Raw genomic sequence first — 20,351 nt, 5'->3', positions numbered from 1 at the left:
AAATCTCAAACTCAAAATAAAATTAAAAAAATCGAGTGGAACTTATAACACTTTTGAGTAATTTAAAAGGTTCGAGAAGTTTCTCTTCAACAATATAAAAACGAGAACACATTTACATAACATAATAGCTATTAAAAATAATTAGTATATAAGTATATATAATAACCATTTAGTTATATTTTAAATAGTATATTATCATTTAAATTACTATTAATAATCAAAATACATTAATTTATGATTCCAATCGTCTCAATGTCTTTGGGATAGAAGAAATTATTTTTACGCATTGGTATAGATGATATCTGCTGGTCCACTGGTACCCTAGTATCGTAAAGAGATGGCGATTGGAAGATGATGCCGAAGGTGCCCACGAAGCAGGCGATGGTGAAGAGCCAGAGGAAGAAGCGATCCAAGACCATAGACATGAATTTCCAGTCTTCTACGACCTGCAGACAAAAAAATGTATCTAGAAATGATTCTTTCAATAATCTTTATAAATCATCTTAAATTAAAAATAGTTCTTTAATAATATTTTTTAATTTAAATCGCAATTACTCTTTAAATATAAACTCTTATAAACCCCCTAATTATACACACTTTTGAATATCAGAACAATATACTTCGATATACGCATATTCGGTACAAAGCAACAGTTCAAGACTTTAATAACGAATACAATAAAAATAACATTAATAATTCACTTTAAACTGATTAAAATTTCTAATTGATAACCATAAAATGGATACTAATTTATAATTAACTAGAGAACAAAGGAACAAAGGTTGATAAAAATCTATAGTCTGTCAATTGTCTATTGAAGAAATTTCGAAGTAGAAAAAGAATATTAGCGTTTCCTTTTGATATCCGGCTCAGCGATCGAATAGCCCTAATTTGATCAAGCTAAAACGATTAGTCACGATGGATTTTGTACGTTTTATTCTTGACAATTTAAGTTACGTAAGTGAATCTTATTCAATTATGGTTAGGATTGTATTTAATTAGCAAGCTTGTTTGATAACTTCCGGATGTTCTCTTTTTAAGCCATTTTGAAGGGAATGAAAACTGTGAAAGATTTCTTTTTTCATTTTTTTTTTCTCAACACTGCCTGAATGAGAGACATTTTATAGAACAATTTCCTCTCAGAAATTAAACGTTTGAGTGTCCTTAACCGAAAGGCATAAACGGTTGATAATGTAGTGTGAATCTCTTTTCAAATTTCCGTACACTGACATATTCGTACAATGGTATATGGGCATGATGCCCATCTGAGATGGTTCAGTGGCTAAAACCCTTCACGGGTTCTTAACCAATTGCGGATTCAAACCCGCGTCTAAATATTTTCGTATTATTATCCCAATATAGTGTTACACAATATCGAAGCCTTTGTAAGGAACCATTGATAAATAGTAAAACAGTTAGGTCGTTTCTTGAAGAATAACATTTTCAAGAAACTACATTAAAATAATGAATCCAGCTTAATTCCTTTTCTGAGTGCAGCTATTTATTTTAAACGCTTTAAACTTTTACAGGTGGTACAAAGTTTCTGAAATTCCTTTCTCTGGAACTTCTATTACAAGTAAAACCATAAATAATCTTTACTATTGAGATGGTCCATGGACCATCCAAACCGATTATTGCGACTTTAAACCACGGCACCACTTTATTTCTATTAGCTTAGTTTGCGTTTAAAATTCATCCCATGCTCGGCGGCGAAGAGACATCATGAGAAAACCTGCTTATATCTAATCTCAATGAAATTTTGCCATGTGTATCCACCATTGCACCGCATTGCATTGACGGTGACAGTTCAAAGCCTCAAATTGAGAGGAGGCCAGCTGTGGAACTTTTTACAGGCTGTTACTTTACTTTACTATAATATTTTACTTGGTGGTAGGGCTTTGTGCAAGCTCCTTTGGATGGGTACCACCTATTCATCAGATATTCTACCGGCAAACAGCAGTACTCAGTATTCTTGTGTTCCGGTTTGAAGGGTGAGTGAGCTAGTGTAAGTAGAGGCACAAGGGAATCTTAGCTCCCAAGGTTAGTGGAGCATTGTCGATGAATGGTAATTATTTCTAAGAGCACCATTGTTTATGGGTGGGGGTGGTTTTATCCGCCTTCTAAATTTTTTTTTTTTTTAAATTGGAACAATTTGGTAAATTGCAATCAAGAATCTTCTTTATTTTTCTGCACATCTACAGCTGGAGCTGTTCAAAATGAGATCATAACCGTTTTTTTTCATGTGCAGAATATATAAGAAGATAATATCTCAGTTCCCAAGATTGGTGGCGCATTGGAATTTTAAGTCTTAATTAATATTTTTACAGTGTCAAATTCAATAATAGGCAGTTATGATGGTAGGTGGATCATTGTCCGTCTACCACATAAAATATAAAAACATATAAATTCTGTTATGATAAACGAACACAATCTACGTACATCTTTTTTTTTTTAAACGGTTGGTTTAAGACTGCTTGCCTATTTTGAGTTATAAAAAAAAAAAGTTACAAATAACGACAAATGTGTATTACGTATCAGTTTATCTATAAAACAACAGGAAATAATGCGTTTTCACTGATTAACATCATATATGTCGACTCGCGTTACTGTTGAGAATCATAACGAGCGATTATTTAATATTTCCTGAAACAATTACCGTTATTAAATACGAAATTCGGTAATTTTTAAGTGAAACAATATTATTAATGCATTTTGACTGAAAATTAAATGATACGAAGAATTTATTTAACATAATTATATATTTATTTAAATACAGTATCATAATATGTAACTGTTACATTTATTCGTTTATTTATAACAATAAAATACAGTTTCATTACGTTTACAGTGATAATAAACTATTAGTAATTTGAAGTTATTTTTTGTTGTTTTATGTAAGTGGTGGTAAGTGTGACCACCTCCTACACATATTGGCGTAGTAAGAAATATTGACAATACCGTAAATCGCTAATACTCCACCAATTTAGGAACTAAGATGTTATGCCCCTTTCGGTTTGTTTTATTCCCTTACAAACACAATATTGTTGTTTGGCGGTGGATTATCTTATTACTTGGTGGTACCTATAGGGTACCTATGGGGTAGGGTATAGGATGCAAAGCCCTACCACCAAGTATAAATAATAATTTCCACGTAATACATTAACTTCTCTTTCTGAGCACAGACTATTTCATGCTCATTGTAATACGTACATAAATATTAAAATAAAATGCAATGAACTTTAATTAACAGACTTTAATTAACATCGTACCGAAATTACTTCAAATAACAATCGACTGTAAAAATAAAAATATATGTATATGTAATTCGGGTTCTCGGAAATGATTTATTACTGAGTGTATCGTGTTTAATTACAAAATGATATATTTAATGATTATAGGGAATTCTTAATTTATTCTTAATGAGAGTAAAATACTTATAATTCATTCGTGTTCGGAGGTTATATATTTTTAACAATTCGTTTTTAAAAGCATTGCTGTCATTAGCGATTTAATACAAGAACTGTTTTCTGATTTTAATGGAAATGAGCATGGCGTGATGATATCCTCATCTTGCATAGGATATATTCATGCCCAAACGTAGGCACCAGTACACTCTCTTCCCAAGCTCTCCGATAATCCGATGAGAGAACAAACGCAAGGCTCAAGGACAATGACTTTACGTGATTCCGTGCCGCCCACGGCTTCGTCCGTGTATTAGGTATAAAAATATATATACCTTTCCTTGGAGTTTAAGCTTAGCTTCCTACCAAACTTCATCAAATTCAGTTCAGTAGTTTACCGCGAAAGAGCAATAGACACATATGGACAGACACAGACAGACGGAGTTACTTCCTGAGTAGCTTCATTATGATGAGACGCCCAACAATTTCCTGTACGGAAACTCTCGACTGTGGCAGCAGGGATAAAATATGTCCATTTGATGATTTTCAAAATAATCAGCTAAATTATTTGAATAAATATTTGTGCTACAAAATGTATGGTTTGATCAAAGAGTCCCTTCCTTTTAATTTGTATCGATGTCATGCGTGATATCATTTATAAACACAACTATATAGAAAACTCTTACAATTTAGATAGATTAAATGAATAAAATTTCTTTCCAATCGGACATTTTATCTCAGAGCTGTATATAAATATATTTATTGTCCTAAGAACGACTTTCATATCAACGGTTAGCATTAGTCTATGTCGTGTAGTACAACACAGTTTGTAAGTGGGAAGCAAGTGAGCCGTGCCCCAGGGAATGTTGCACTCAGTGTAATTCTAGCAACTTGGTTCGTTCACCACACTTTGTGCTGGGTTTATTTCTGTGGGGAGCTCTGATGTTAATTTACAATGTCTTATGTCGTAATTCAGTCTTATAATGGACGGGGTGTTAGATGGCTTAAGTGCATTAGATTCTGAGGACTGTATACATATTTAAATAGATCTTGTTTATACTAAAACTGACATATGACGTTGATGCATATTATAAATTTTGCTTCAAGCTAAGCATAAGAAATAGCTTTTAAATTACGTCCACGAATACAAATTAAGTTGAAGTAAATAATGCAGTCTGCGTTCTTTCTTTCTTGTACCTACATCTTCTGAGAGGTATTACAAAATTTTATTTATATATAAATAACTCCAGACGTGTTGTCCGTGAGTTTGGTGCATTGTTCTATTATTTTGATTGACTAGTTCGACCACTATTCGAATACTTGAACACTGACTCTTGGCTTAAGCAAAATAGCTTTATAAGAAATAATTTTAAACATTTGCTCCAAAAACATTATACCTACAGCGTAATATTTTGCAACCGTTAACCGGTAAATCGAAATTCAATATCCGTTCTGACTGCAGTTCTCATAATGGTCTCCGATATTCGGCGACACCAGTTATAGTTTTATGACCGCTACTAGTATTAAAGTAGATTTTGAGTCGACTATTAAACTTGAGGATACTGCACTAAGTAGATTTTCCAAGAAATGTTAGCATTTCATATTTTTATAGTTTTCGAATGTTGTCGCGTTCGGTTTCAGGAAATAAGCCGTTTAAATCTTGGAGTTATTTTAAGAAGATTTTATATGATGTAACTTCCAACTCGTGTGTTTATGCATATTTTTTCACCACACCTTTTAAATGTTCTTTTTATATATTGGTGCTGTACCGACAACATCGCCAATATTTGGCACCAATTTTTCTGCAATTTTCCAAATACTATTCAAAAATATTTCTTCTATTAAACTTCTTCATTCCAGAACAACACCAAGCTTCTTCATTCCAGATTGGTATATATAGTTTGGAGCACAATATAGCATACAAATTAATAGTGATCGTTTCGATGTGAATTGCGACCATTGGTTAAAGTTTACGTATCCTTATGGCCATGCCATCTCTTAATATTCAATTCCTATGAGTAATTATTTCAATTTTTGAATGGCAAAATAAACTTGACGATATTCTTCGTTCCAAAAAATTAAAAACATTTAACAATTAATAACATAATATCAATATTAACAATATTAATACTATAATGTTTGAAAAATTCGACTTTGATTGATTTGTTATAAAATATACACATAAACTAATCTTCGCCCAGCCGTGGGGCATGCATTGTTACTTTAAGTCAAAAATCATAATAAAAACGATTTTATTTAACTTTTAGTCGCCTGGTAACATTATAAGAATAAAAAAGATTTTTCATCGTTAAATGAGACTCTTTAAAGAAAAAGTTACAAGAACTTTTAACTCTCGGTAATGTTCATTAAGTTTAAATGCAGTCTGAACGTGATAATTGATTGTTGAGATCTATTAGTTTAAAAATGCTTTTATTCCCTTTATTATACTTGGATTAAAAACATTTCTTATAAAATTGGAATAATTAAATTTTTTGCATTATTTTTGTGATGTCGATATATGACAAGGATATGGACAAGGACTAACTGCTTCGGTGTTCTAGTGGCTGGATATAAGTTGGTTCAAACCTCAGGTCAAACCTATAAAAAGTTATTGGGCTTTTCTACGGAAAAATCTCAGTAAAAGCCCGGAGTTTGGAAGTTCGAACTGGATACACTCTGCTTCACAAAGAACGTAAGGCCGTTATTCGGGCGCCTGAATTCGGTCATGTTGGATTTGCCGTCCCATCTGATCATCACAGTGAAAGAATAGACAGTGCCAGGTGTTTGCGCACACACTTGTCAACATCCTCCTGCCCTTATCCCAATTTTACTTGGGGTCGACGCAGCGCAAGAAGACATTCTTCTTCCATACTTCTCTGTCAGACGTCATCTCACAAGTAACATTCTTTCTAACCATATCGTCTTTCACACAATTCGTCCATCGTTTCTTTGGTCGTCACCTTCCTCTATATCCATCCATATCCATGGTCAAGACCATCCTCACACATTTGCGCACACACTTATGGACTATAATAATATGTCCTGTGTAGTGTGCTGGTCTCCTTGAGTTTGGCCGACATTGACGACATCATAATCATCATGGAAGGCTAGCTAGACTACCTCTCAGTGTTCGACTAAAAACATTTTTCAAGTTATTCTTGCGAAAGCCATAAATTATCATTCGAATATAAAATAATAAAACTCTAATTTGATAAATTGTCATAATTTATCGAACTTAATTTTACATTCAAAACAGGTCTTTACTATTAAGATAAGCCGCCTTTAATATAGATTGAAGGGAAAATCAAATCGAATTGAGTATTTTTAAAACGTAACAATTTGAATTCTACTTAATAAAAAAAGAAGCGCAAACACAATTAGCGATTTAAGTGCTCTAATCGATTTCTAAATGTAAATATAAGATTTGAAACAATTCGCTTTTTATCTTGAAGTGTTGTTTGAACTATTTTTAAAGCTTAGTACAAATGTTTTATGATTAAATGTTATGTGAACGAACGCCTCGTTGATCTACTAAGTTAACTTATAGTGCAAAGTCCTAAGTCCTGGATTAAAAACCCAGGTTGGGCAATCAAAAATTATTTTCTGACAAGAAATTCTAATTAAATCATGTATTTTTTTTTATTCTGCCTTTTATTTGTGTCAAGAGGGCATTAAATCATGTAAGTCCTGCATTTTGTCATGTTGTGTCAAAAATGTCGTCCTAGCCGATTATGAGAGTACTTACGCACACAAACTTGTGCACTATAATATGTGCTGCACAGTTAGTTAATTAGCTAATTAAGAGGCCAATTTTCGTGCCTATCAGTGTAAAAAATCAACACACATAAATATAAGCCTCCTTTAATAAGAATATATTAATCAAGTAAGATTTTTTTTATGAGGAAAATAAATATTTATTCGACAATCCCGTATCTCAGAGCTCAAATAACCTAACGGATATGCAAACGAACTCTAGACCTAGTTAAAAAGACGACGATTTAAGTGCTCTCCGGCACCGAAGATAAATCCACATTCAGACCGGATTCCTTGGTTAATCCACTGAAATGGTTTTAAAATTTATTCGCCCAGCGGGTGCTATTTATATCGGCTTCTCAAAAATGAACCACGGTTATCTGTAAGACCGTAAAAACGTGTCCGGAATAACAATTTCGTTTGTCTGTTCTTGCGAGATTATGGGGAATTGGCCGAGTTGCGGCCGGATCAAACCGGATAGAACTGGTTCGATTTGACCGTTTTATTGGTTTTTGATTGAGTGTGGATCTTTAGGTAATCAAAAGAAGATCATGCAGGATATAGTTTTGATAATGGGTACATGACAAATTAAGCATATTCTAATACTAATTATACTATATAGATCCGTGATGGTTCAGAGGTTAGATGAGTCTTAAACAAAGATTGTAGTTTTAAAATCCTGACAACACTACTGAATTTTCATGTTCTTAGTTTGTGTCTTTATATAATCTCGTGCTCGGCAGTAAAGGAAGATAGATAAGAAAAATCCTATGTATATTTATCTGCTACATATGTATCCATCAAATCGCATTACATGGTCTAATCTAACAATGAAAACTCCTTGGTCAAGCTATGTGCTATTCAGACGTTACTTTCGTTAATATTTTAATATACAAACAACCGCAGTCATCTCTTTATCTTTTTAATTAATAAATTAATAAAACATACCCGCTTCGTTAAGCGTGAATTGTAATTCAATTATTATTATCGAGTACATTTTACATGAATCACTTAAATACCGTTTCGTAGTTTCAATATGAACAGAGAATTGTAGAATTATTGTAAACAACTATATACCTCAGACAACGTTCATTTTTCCGAGATAAAAATAGATACTATGAATACCAATCGTTTCATAACATCTTAGTCAAAAGGTTTGGGACCCATTTTTTATGTATAAAATTGTAACAATGCCTCATTATAAGGAATAAGCTTAAAGCTGTATTAGGATTGGGCACGAGAATAGCCCAAGGGGTCAGAATCGATCCTGTAACTTTTTACATCGCCAGGCGGACTTTAAACCATTTCCATAATCATTATTGACGCATAAATTATGACTTATATCTGACATTGGTGACGAGTTAAGATTGGGCACGAGAATAGTCCAAGGGGTCAGAATCGATCTCGCAACTTTTTACACCACCAGGCGGACTTTAAACCATTTCCATAACCATTATTAACGCATAGATTATCACTTATATCTGACATTGGTGACCTTCGATCCTTTCCTTTCGGTCCTTTCACCAGTTTGCCTAATCAATACACAAAAAAAATTAATCAATCAACACTGAATAAAAAAAAAAACAAAATAATTCAAGTAATAAATAAATCAACCCGAAAAAGTAATCAAAATATTATACTCACGCCATTCAAAAGTTCGAAAAGTTTTAATAAGAAAATTATAAGTGCTTCAACGTTTCTTGGAGCGAAATTTAACAACGAAACTTTTAGTGAAGTTAGTCTTACGTACATGTCTCTACAGCCTTTCTTCTATTCAAAGTATTCAAGACTATGCTTAGGTGGTTCATAAATTAAAAAAACACTTCGTACATTCGCCGACATCGTTTCATAAACGCCAAAACTTTTCATTCTTCACTGAAACGTCATTGTTCTTTGGTATATGAAGTTACGAAGTTTAATAGCTGATGAACACTTAGCAATTCTAAATTCTCTTTGATAATATTACAGAAATATGGCGTACTCACGTCGTATATTCATACTTTGCCTCAATTACCGTACGGTGATGTATTGGATTATAACTTTTAAATAATCATCAAAGGTAAACGCCCGCGAATGTCTTTTGTAACCTATTTCTAGGTAAAGATCCAACTCCTTAATAAAGAATTATTTTTTTCGCAACGAAGTTTCTTTACGTAGCTTACGGTAGTGTGAACTGGCAGAAACGTCACGTGAGGAAAATTCATTATGACCCCAAATGACCCCCCCCCCAAATGAACTTTCCCTCTCTTTCTCGATCTCTCTCTCTTTCTATATCTCTTTATATATAGTTATTTCAACTTATTTTTTTATTGTTTTGCACTCGGAATTTCTAATAAATATTTTATTTGTTGACATTTAATCGTTCGCTAACGTTGTTGATTTATTTATTACATAGTCTTTTATTTAATACATAATATACAGCAATAGTAACTTCGTTCCAACTGGATGTCCCGTGACAATTTTTTTTTTACACCTTATTCAAAATTTATCATTACGTTGCTTTGTTAGTTATTTTTTAAAAATATTTTCCCACGATGACTCTTAGAAAATTCCAATATTTCACATTGAACAATTGTTAAGTTTATTGAGTTAGTATTCAACGACCTTACTTATACAATTTGTTCAACGGGAGTTCAGTAAAAAGTGATATCTCTTTCTGACATTGTTAATTTGACATTTGAAAGAAAGAAGCACAGATAGACCTTTGAATCTAAGGTCTATCTATGGCTATCTGATAGCCATCACGAACTGACACTTTTTATTATAACTTTAATTTTAGAAATGAACTTACAATATAAGGTAAGGTTACCACAATGGTAATGGTAATAATAATATGAATCGATTATCGATTATGAGATCTCGTGGAAGTTGCCGCGTCCATAAAAGGAAAATTTAGCCACAAAGGCGCTCGAATTTCGGGACGACATTTTATTTCTCAGTAAAACATGTTACAAAAGGTAATCTCATGTTTTTAAGCACAATCAAAGGTTCAAGAAAAAATGTGTATGAAAATATATCTATTCCAACTTAATCTTATATTCGGGGTTACACTTTAAAAAAAAAAGGTTTGTAATTTAAATACAAATTACATTATGCGGCTTTTATTTTTTTTCAAGAGACAATTTCTCTATTGGCCTAAGGCACCAGTAAGCTTACTCGCTCTAGCGTAAAATAAAAATAAAAAGTGATACATAAAAAAATTGAGATAGTTACGCTGTCTAGTTCATTTTTAGCTTAACTTTTATGTGTTAGAGACATATACGGTAAAATAACATGCCTCACATATTACCTTTTAAATTAAAAACAATATTACCCTAAATTCATTAATTTATTTATAGTCATTTATTCAAAGTGTCATTCAGGATGATAATTCTAACGACACCTCATACATCCAAATGTGTTCAGTTGATTATACGGTGAAATAAAATAACTCAAATACATACTCTTTTGGGTAGTTAGGTAATAAAAAATTACCTACCTAATTAAGATCTTAATAAAAAAATAGCAATACTTTTAAAACTACTTTTAAAAATATATCGAAGTCAAGACTGATGTCAGAATGATTTTAATGCCAAACTGAAAATAAAATTCATTTCATTTAGTGCCATTTTAAATGAAGCACTTAAATGGAAAAAGTTAAATGCTTTTGATATGTTCTGTTAGCTTTGATTATTTATTTATGTCTAGATAGACAAACAAAGCGCGGTAGGGCTTTGTGCAAGCCCCTCTGGGTACCACCCCCTCATCGGACATTCTACCGCGAAACAGCAGTACTCAGTATTGTTTTGTTCGTGTTTGAAGTGTGAGTCAGCCTGTGTAACTATAGACATAAGTTGACGATGACGATTAAAGGAATGGTTAATATTTTTTGCAGCACCATTGTCAATGATGGTGACCACTTCCAATGCCCTCTGCCTGTCATATAAAAAAGAACGCATCGCAAAAATAGTGGCCAACTAAGTACACGCACACTAATAAAGTAGTAATTTACCTTTGGTGAATGTCAAGCGTAGTTGTTACACACACAAAGACAGTAAAATTGTGAATGAAATTGAAAATGCATTATTCAATGCCGTCTTGAAGTCTTAGTCTTACAAGCACTTTTTAAAAGACAATTTTTCAAAGTCAAATTACCAACAGTTTGGAATCTAACTGTAACTCAGTATTTACTCTTTTTCATCAATCAAAGATGTACATGTTATTACCACATACTGCTTAAATATAATTATACTTATTTATATATCGTATATGAACATAACAAAACGAACATGTGTAAGAAAACCTATTTTTCTTTTTTTTCTATCAATTCTATGACTAATGTGACTTCCCCTTAACGCTATATCAAGCGTGCTTTATCATACAATACTTTCAAAAATAAATTAAGACAATAAAACTCCATTTACAATAATACCCATTGAACAGAAAATATTACGTATAGTTGAAACAAACTTCTCGTACAATGCATTAATTTTCTAAATTCAAACTTTATTTCATACCCATTCACCATTCTCTAGAGAACAATTCGTTCACCTCCACAGGACCGAACTCCATTAACGATATTAATCTGCTTAATGTTCACAAAATTACATTCACTCATTCCTTATAAGACAGGGACGTAATTTTCGCAGTCTTAAATTCAAATTAAAACAAAATTTACATGATGACTTTTAATTATTGAGATTCCTTACGCTTCATTCTAGCGATGTTTTATTCAAACGGTAAATATGAGCTTCACTTTAATGAGAAAATTAACCTAATAATATTTTTTTCAAACAATTTCTAAGAACCTTATAATTGGGTCGTATAAATTGTTGCTAGGTTATGCCACTATATTTTTTTGTATTTAATAGTTAGGAAAAAGTACCACTTAATGGTAAGTGGTCACCACTACCCATAGATAGTCGTTGGTGCAATAAGAATTTCTCGCCAATAAGCCCCCAACCTTGGAAATTAAGAAGCTATGTTCCTTATGCCTGTAGTTATACTGGCTCACTCACCATTACAACCGAAACACAACAATACTAAATATTGCTGCTTGAAGGTAAAATATATTATGATGGGTGGGTGCTACCTTCTGACACCGGAAAGCCCTAAGTTCTTTGTTTAAACACTACTAAAAATATTTCATCTGATCAAAACAATAAGCGTAATAAATCCATTTACATTTCAAACACATGACAAATGAACGCCGCCAGTGAATATTCGTGTATATCTATACTAATATAATAAATACAAAATTAACTCGGTCTGTCTGTCTGTCTGTTGCTCTTTCACGGCTCTTTCTGAAATTTTGATATGAAGCAAGCTTGAACACCAAAGAAGGTCATAAGGTACTTTTAATGCCTCACACCCGACAACCAACCCTTAAAGAGCGAGCCATGTCGGAAGCGACAACTAGTTTAAAGTATGCAAATTGTAATGTAGTTTGTTTTAATTTTAGATTATTTACGTGTAGAAGCTTGACTTAGTATAGCTTGCCAAGCATCTAATGTATGTGTTAAGAAAACATTTTCATTTACGCCATATAAGATAAAACAACTTGGTGGTAGAGCTTTGTGTGTGAAGAGGTACCACTCACTTGTAACATACTGTATTGTTATAATAACAAGCAAGGGACATAGCATCATAGTTACCAAAGTTGGTGGTGCATTTGCTATGTTGTGATGGTTAATATTTCTGACGATACCAATGTCTATTGGGCTCCTGACTATTCACCATCAGGTGGTCCATTTGCTAAAAGTATGTTATTACATAGGTATGCTAAAGTATAAGCCCTTCAGTGAGTTGATATTAATTCTCTTATTAAATAATAATACCTTTTAAAACAGAACACAGTGCAACATTGTATTTCTTTTGGTAGAACGCAAGATATTTTACCAAAGTGGATGTTACTGAAAAATCTTTACACCACCCCAATAAAGTCGGTCTTGTAAATGTTACTGTCAAATCGTTTCGTAGTTAAAATTATTCTTGTACTTAGATCAGGAGCTAAAAGCATTACATACACAACATTAGCAGCCTGTGAATTTCCCACTGCTGGGCTAAGGCCTCCTCTCCCTTGGAGAAGGTTTGGAGCATATTCCACTACGCTGCCCCAATGCGAATTATAAACACAAATTAAGCACATGTTAATTCAGTGGTGCTTGCCTGGGTTTGAACCCGAAATCGGTTAAGATGTACGCGTTCTAACCACTGGGCCATCTGGGCTTTAAAAGCATTTTCACCAAATTATGTAGGTTAGGAAAATTGACACGGTACCAAATCAGTTTCACCTGAGAATAGTTCTGACGGTAATATATGTATATATGTGCCGTGTTTCCACGAAAAGAATCGTGCAGGCATTGCGCATTATTTGATCAACGGCCTCGGGGATCGAGCCAAATCTAATTACTCTATCTCATTACGTGTTACGAGCGACGAAATCAGCGGATTTAAATTGCCGCAATCGATCCTCACTCCCGGAGGAAATACCTTCAGATCTTACACAAGCTCCTTTGGGTGTAGTTGGGACCGCGAACGTTGGCCAAACTCTAATAGTCTATTGGATTAACGTTGGCGATAATGCAAATGATCGAATCGACTGTATGCAAAGATTTACATACGTAGCAATTAAGTATTATATTTATTTTATAATATGAAATATATATCGAGTTACTGTGTTGATTTATTTTAAAGTCAGGCAAAGAACTTCATGAAGCTATAAAAACGACATTTCACGACAAAAAACTTAAAAACTTTGTCACGGTTCTTAGAAGTTTCTATGTATGTACCAAACAGAGTTTTCTGAGTTTTTTAAATCCTAAATAAGTATAACTATTTTTAATAAAAGAGAAACGATATAAAGCTATGGAATTACAAACATCGATCGTGCGCTTGAATCAGTACAAACCTACATTTAATATGTAAATATTTACTCATTTATAGGTGTCGTGCCGAGTTTAATAAAACATTCATTCGTTCATTACAGCTCACCGGGCCCTGGGGATAATTCGTTCACTCCCTCGCTGAGTGAGCGGATTCGTTATAAGCTCTGCAAATACGCCGCCGTGATTCTCGAGCATTACTCACGTAGGCAACTCAATATTGAGATAAAAATTTCATCATAGTACTAGACTACAATCTGTTGGCTGTGTGTTCCGTCTGATGTTTATCTTTATTCATATACTTCTCCTTGTCATTTAAAATTATTTATATATATATATATAAAATACAACTATAAAATACAAAATAATAATTCTAGTTTTACAATTTATTTTAAGGGAACCGTACCACATTAATATGGAGTAATGTTGATGTTTGGTAGGGGATAACCCACACAGATGACCCATCTACCCATCCACAAAGATCTACCATTTAAACGATACTATAGCATAAACATAGATACTATTATTTATTGTAGACAATGTCGCTTATTACTTTCTGACATTTAACAGTTTTCTGCGGTGACTTTCGAATTTGTTTTGTACAAAATGGCTATACCATAACTGTTTTCGTAGAGTGGACGCGACGAAATCACATCAACGAGGTCTAGGTTATAAAAGTTCAACTATAAAAATATATTAAATTAAATTTATGATAATCGACACAACCAAGATTATAATTTTGTCTATCAGTTCGTCTATATAATTAGTTAAACTCGATCAACTTAAAATTTATGAACATATCGGTTCCATGTACAATACTTGGAGCTTAGCCAGTATTCATTATAAGAATGCAAAATTGTTACTCAAAAAAAATCTCAGTAAAAATTATAATTAATAATATTAAATTTAATTCAAAAATAAAAATTGCAATTAAAAAGGGAAATTGCAATTATAAGCTGCCTAGCTTATAATTGCAACTTCCCCCTAGCATTCGCATTTTCTTGAGGTTTTATTTTTATTTTGGACGGGCAAGTGGGCGAACTGATAGTAAGTGGCCACCACCGCCCATAGACATTGACGCTATAAGAAATATTATCCATTCCTTACATTACACCAATGCGCCACCTTCCATGGAAACTCAGATGTTATGTCCCTTGTGCCTGGAGTTACACTGGCTCACTCACCCTTCAAACCGGAACACAACAATGCTAAGTATTGCTGTTTGGCAGTAGAATATCTGATGAGTGGGTAGGTACCACCCAGATGGACTTGCACAAAGCCCTGCTACCAAGTAAAACATAAAATGAAAATAATATAGTATCCCTAATTAAAAATATTTTATTTGTTTAAAGAAAAAAGCTCCGAACAAAATTCTCATTCAGTAATTATTTAATACAAGTCGTTTAGATTTCTTACAAATATTACCTGAATTTAAGCACGCGATCTTAACTGATGATTACTCGATCTCTAACCCGATTGAGATTTCAAGTACTTCAATTGTGTTAACACTTCATTTCGTGTTTAGCGGTGAAGAAAAACAATTTGAAGAATCAGCACGTAGCGGATTAAATTCTCTCACATGTCTATCCACCAGCTAGCAGTAGTGGGATTTAAAACTTCTCCTCAAGACAAGGGAGGTCTTTGCTCAGCAATTAGTCATCTACAGGTTTTTAAACCAGTAAATGACTTATTACGTCTCATGGCGTATAGTATAGTGGTATATAGTATAGTCATCTACAGGTTCTTAAACCAGTAAATGACTTATTACGTCTCATGGCGTATATCCATAAATTAAATTTGCACTAAGTTGTGTAATATACGTATATATTGAATACTGTTATTAAAATGTTTACGAAATATTCTCGCACAATCAATTGTATTGCAAAACCATTAAAACATTAGTGCAATCGTTTAAGCCCATTAAATGAAGACGAAGTGGGGCAAAACTTTGACCAGCAGTGGCAGATTTACAGGCTACTCCTCTTGAAGCCAAATACAGAGGTAACAATGCACTATTTGCTATATAAATTCAAGCTAAAATATATCAAATGCCTTAAAATGTTAAACTGAATGATGGAGACGTAATTAGTACGGACTTAATACAATATTAACAATGATTTAGAAGCTTCACCAAGTGACAAAATATTTTAACACTCTATCCTCTAATACCTCTTGAATATTTAATGTTGAAATTTCTCTGTAGCCAGACTTGAGTTCGTTACACAATACGATATGTCGTGACGACGAAATAAATAAATTTAAAGTTTTTAACACATTGATACACATTTATAATATATATAAGAAACGTGATGGCCAAGTAGTTAGAACGCAACTTAACCGATGATTCCATTGCAGGCAAGCACCACTGAATTTTCATGTGCTTAATTTGTGTTTATAATTCATCTCGTGCTCGAAGGCGAAGGAAAATATCGGGAGGAAACATGCATGTGTCAAATTTCAACGAAATTCTGCACATGTGTGTCCATAAACCTGGAATATATTCCAAACCTTTTCCTCAAAGGGAGAGGAGGCCTTAGCCCAGTACTGAGAAATTAACAGGCTGTTACTATAATACATATTTTATTGATGTTATAAAAGACTCATCAAAACATATACTGAATGAGCCAAACTTGATGGATTTATTGAAGAGTTTTTCATATTACTCCTTCTAATTCCATCGATAGAAGGCGGATTACAATGATGTGTTTAGGTAAAACAGTAATGTAAACGACCATTTTAATTCGCCATCACGATAAATCGCATCTTTTAAACATGGCCACTGTTACAAATTTTAACTAGTCTTTACGCGATCAATTTGTATGCCAACCAACAACCATGGGAACTAAGGCGTAACCGCTGTTCCTGAAATCACACTGGCACAATTAAGGTGCTGTGTGGTAGTTTGATAATACATATCTTTCGCTTACACAAACATATTAACAACTGTCCTATATTTAGAGTTAATGCGTATGATGGAATGTCTATGATGTGATTTTATTATATTGCCATATAATGATGTTCTTCTATATGAGCCGTAGCGACGACGTTTTTCTGGTACATTCAATGTATGTTTTTTCTCATGGTCTTCAAGTATGTTACGACCAAGAACGAGCTCCCGCGATGATAGTGTATTTACGATTAAGATGGCAAATAATGACAGTAACATAGTAAAGTAGGCGAAGGCGAAAAGTAAGCCTTCTCTTGTCTATAACAGTAAGTCATTGTTTACAAATATTTTAATTTATTACACTTTTATTTAATTATTTTACGACGAGAAATTGGCAACATGTTAAGTGACTTCGCACATAGACACTGTCACTGGCAGTAACATTAAACTTCCTTTCAACATCAATGCTCCAATCTTGGCATCTAAGGGCGTAGTAATAGCTTCTATTGAACGGCTTACCACTTGGGAGCATGCTGTGTGACGTCATTTGTTAATTGCTGTATCTTCCCATTTATTATACCCTTTTATTACCAATGAATCCGTTTTAAGTGTATATGTTTTCATCTTTTATGCTTATTGTATAATAAGTCTGCATCGACGACCTCTGTGGTCGAGTAGTGTGTACACCAGTTTTCATGGATACGCCACACCGAAATCCCGGGTTCGATTCCCGGCCGAGTCAATGTAGAATAAGTTCATTAGTTTTCTATGTTGTCTTGGGTCTGGGTGTTTATGGTACCGTCGTTACTTTTGATTTCCATAACACAAGTGCTTTAGCTACTTACATTGGGATCAGAGTAATGTATGGGATGTTGTCCAATTTATTTATTTATATGTTTTTATCTTTTACGCTTATTCTATAATAAGTCTGCAATATGTTGTGACACATCATTTTATTCTTTCTATCTGTACGTCTCTTGTGTCTATAATTACACAATTTTTTATCATAATTATCTCTTTCATGTCGTGGTCTATAAAGAACTTCACGTTTACGTGCCTTGCTTTAATTAAAATCTAGTACACGCTTTGCAGTGCAGATTTGAGACGCACACACTGTTAGGAACTCTGACGATTTTCCAACGAAGCTTTTGACATTATTTAAGTCGTGACGCGATGGCCTGACAAATTATTAAACTTATTTCATATAATTTATTAGACTTAATTTATTAATTCAAGATATTTTTTTAAGCATTTTTGTCATGTTACATAATTTAATTAAACTTTTTGTTATAACCACTTCAGAACGAGGATATCACCGAAAATACAAAAACAAGGCACATTCTTAGTTTCCAAAATTTCCACCGCATTTGTTCATAGACTGGGATAGTCTATGAACAAGTGCGCTGGCAATTTTGTAATCGTATAAGTTCGTCTCTTAGTGATGATGGCAAATAATGAATCTTATTCCTAAAAGCAGTTTTTGCATATGACATCTTAATTCAACTACGCTTTCGTGTCTATGTACTATGACATGCTTATAATATATCACGACGATGTAAAATTAAAATAACATATACGTTGGTGTGGCTCTGAGAATGGCATCAATTTTGTTTTATTTATTTTTTTAATAAAACCAGACTGTATGTTCGCAAACCCTAGCCTATCTCAAAACGTGTTAATTAAATATCAACAAGACAAAAAAACATCTACGCTCGAATTAGTTACAAATACAAAATAAAATATCTCTAGTTTATTTACTCTGCCGTTTTGTGTCGAATACGTACGCGAGTTCCAACAATCAAGAACAGCAAAATCAACGAAACACGTGCTACGTTCGTTCGAACAAATAAATTTCACAAACATCTGGCGACCAAGATTTCCTCGTCAGTTCGTATCCTCAAGGTCTCGATTTATTTACCTTACGATATTGAGGTATTTTTCTATTTTACCTTTGAGTATTTCTCTTGTGAGTCGCACCCGCGATTTTCGATTTAAATATAAAATAGTGTAAAAAACGACTAATTCCAGCTGTTCGTGTTTTTTTAATAGATAATATATATAATAAAAATGCGCGTTCGTTTTCGATGATTTCCATACAACGTGTACTTTGTTTGATAGTTCACTATGTATTTTATTTAATACTAGCTCTGCCCGCGACTTCGTACGTATTTGAATTTAATAAAAAAGCGTGACTTTATTATTAATTTACATATCATTCTAAAATAATGGTAGCCTAAGTTAATCCTTATTACATCAGTTATGTGCCAGTGAAAGTCCCGTCAAAATCAATCCAGTCGTTCCAGAGATTAGCCGGAACAAAAAGACAGACAGACAGACAGACAAAAATTATAAAAAATCTTATTTAGGTATATGTACCGTGTATACATACATATGCATTTAGTAAAACGCGGTTATTTCAATATTACAAACAGACACTCCATTTTTATTATATGTATAGAAAACGAGGACCTACTGAGTTTTTTTTTTAATTCTATATAGTACCTACTTTAATTACATCAACTCAATATTCAATTCGAACCATAACAATAATAAGTATGCTGTTAGCAGTAATATAAATGATGATAGGGTGAACCAACTCAGACAGGGTTGCCTCAAAAATCAAAGTTAAGCCGTGCGTGCGTTATGACTGATCGCGAACCGGACCTTTCAGATTCCCATTTCTTGGAATATGATTTTATTTTACAAATATGTCATTACTAGAGTGAGTTCACTTATATTTGATTAATCACTGTATCTAAAATTTCGAGGAGAATTAGTAGATTATCCAAACATTTAGGAAGAAATAATTGTATGTATAAAACAAATTTATTATAATTTATTTATACCTCTATACTTATATTAAACTTTATAATATTGTGATCATATTGTTACCGGATATTCGGATTACTTCTCAGAATTTTATGAACGTAATGGAAGAATAACGATAAAAAAATATTTCACATTGGCAAATTTTATCTCTAGTGAATATCATTACATATAAGACAATTCTGTTGCCGGTAGAATCCCCGAGGCTGTTGATCAAAGGATGCGTAGTCCTTTCAATATTTATATAAAAAAAAAGTTAAAAAAAAATACATTTTAAATAAAAGCTCTATAGCTAATCTTTAAATAGAATTTAAAGATCTAAAAATAGAAAAAAAAAGTGTCTTAATAAATTAAAATCATTTTTTTGTTGCTTTATACAATGATTGTTTCTTGTTATTAATAATTTTAAGTAGAAATTTATTTTCTCAATTGAGATTTTTAATTAAAAACAAAAAAATTACACCTCACATAGATGATGTGAAAATCAGACATGTCAAATATAGAGGTTCAATTTATTCTAAATCAATTGGTTTGGGTAAACAATTCGACTGATTTAATTTTAAAAGTATTATTATTTAATAGCAAACATTGTTATAGCCCGTAATAATAGCCCTTTAATTG

General features: G+C 32.8%; 1 protein-coding gene across 3 annotated transcripts in view; it reads right to left on the bottom strand.

Annotated features, from left to right (window-relative positions):
• Positions 1-209: 209 nt before the first annotated feature.
• Positions 210-20,351, bottom strand: part of LOC125067972 (acetylcholine receptor subunit beta-like 2) — a 37,560-nt gene continuing 17,418 nt past the window's right edge. For all 3 annotated transcript variants that reach the window (XM_047676923.1, XM_047676924.1, XM_047676925.1), the window contains exon 11: positions 210-446. In XM_047676923.1, the coding sequence (XP_047532879.1) occupies positions 228-446 (219 nt within the window). In that variant the 3' untranslated portion in view covers positions 210-227. The remainder of the gene's footprint in view (positions 447-20,351) is intronic.

This window comes from Vanessa atalanta, chromosome 12, assembly GCF_905147765.1.
Source record: "Vanessa atalanta chromosome 12, ilVanAtal1.2, whole genome shotgun sequence".
NCBI classification, from domain to species: domain Eukaryota; kingdom Metazoa; phylum Arthropoda; class Insecta; order Lepidoptera; family Nymphalidae; genus Vanessa; species Vanessa atalanta.
Note: the sequence above shows the minus strand (reverse complement) of the source record. Positions and strands in the feature narration are given on the sequence as shown.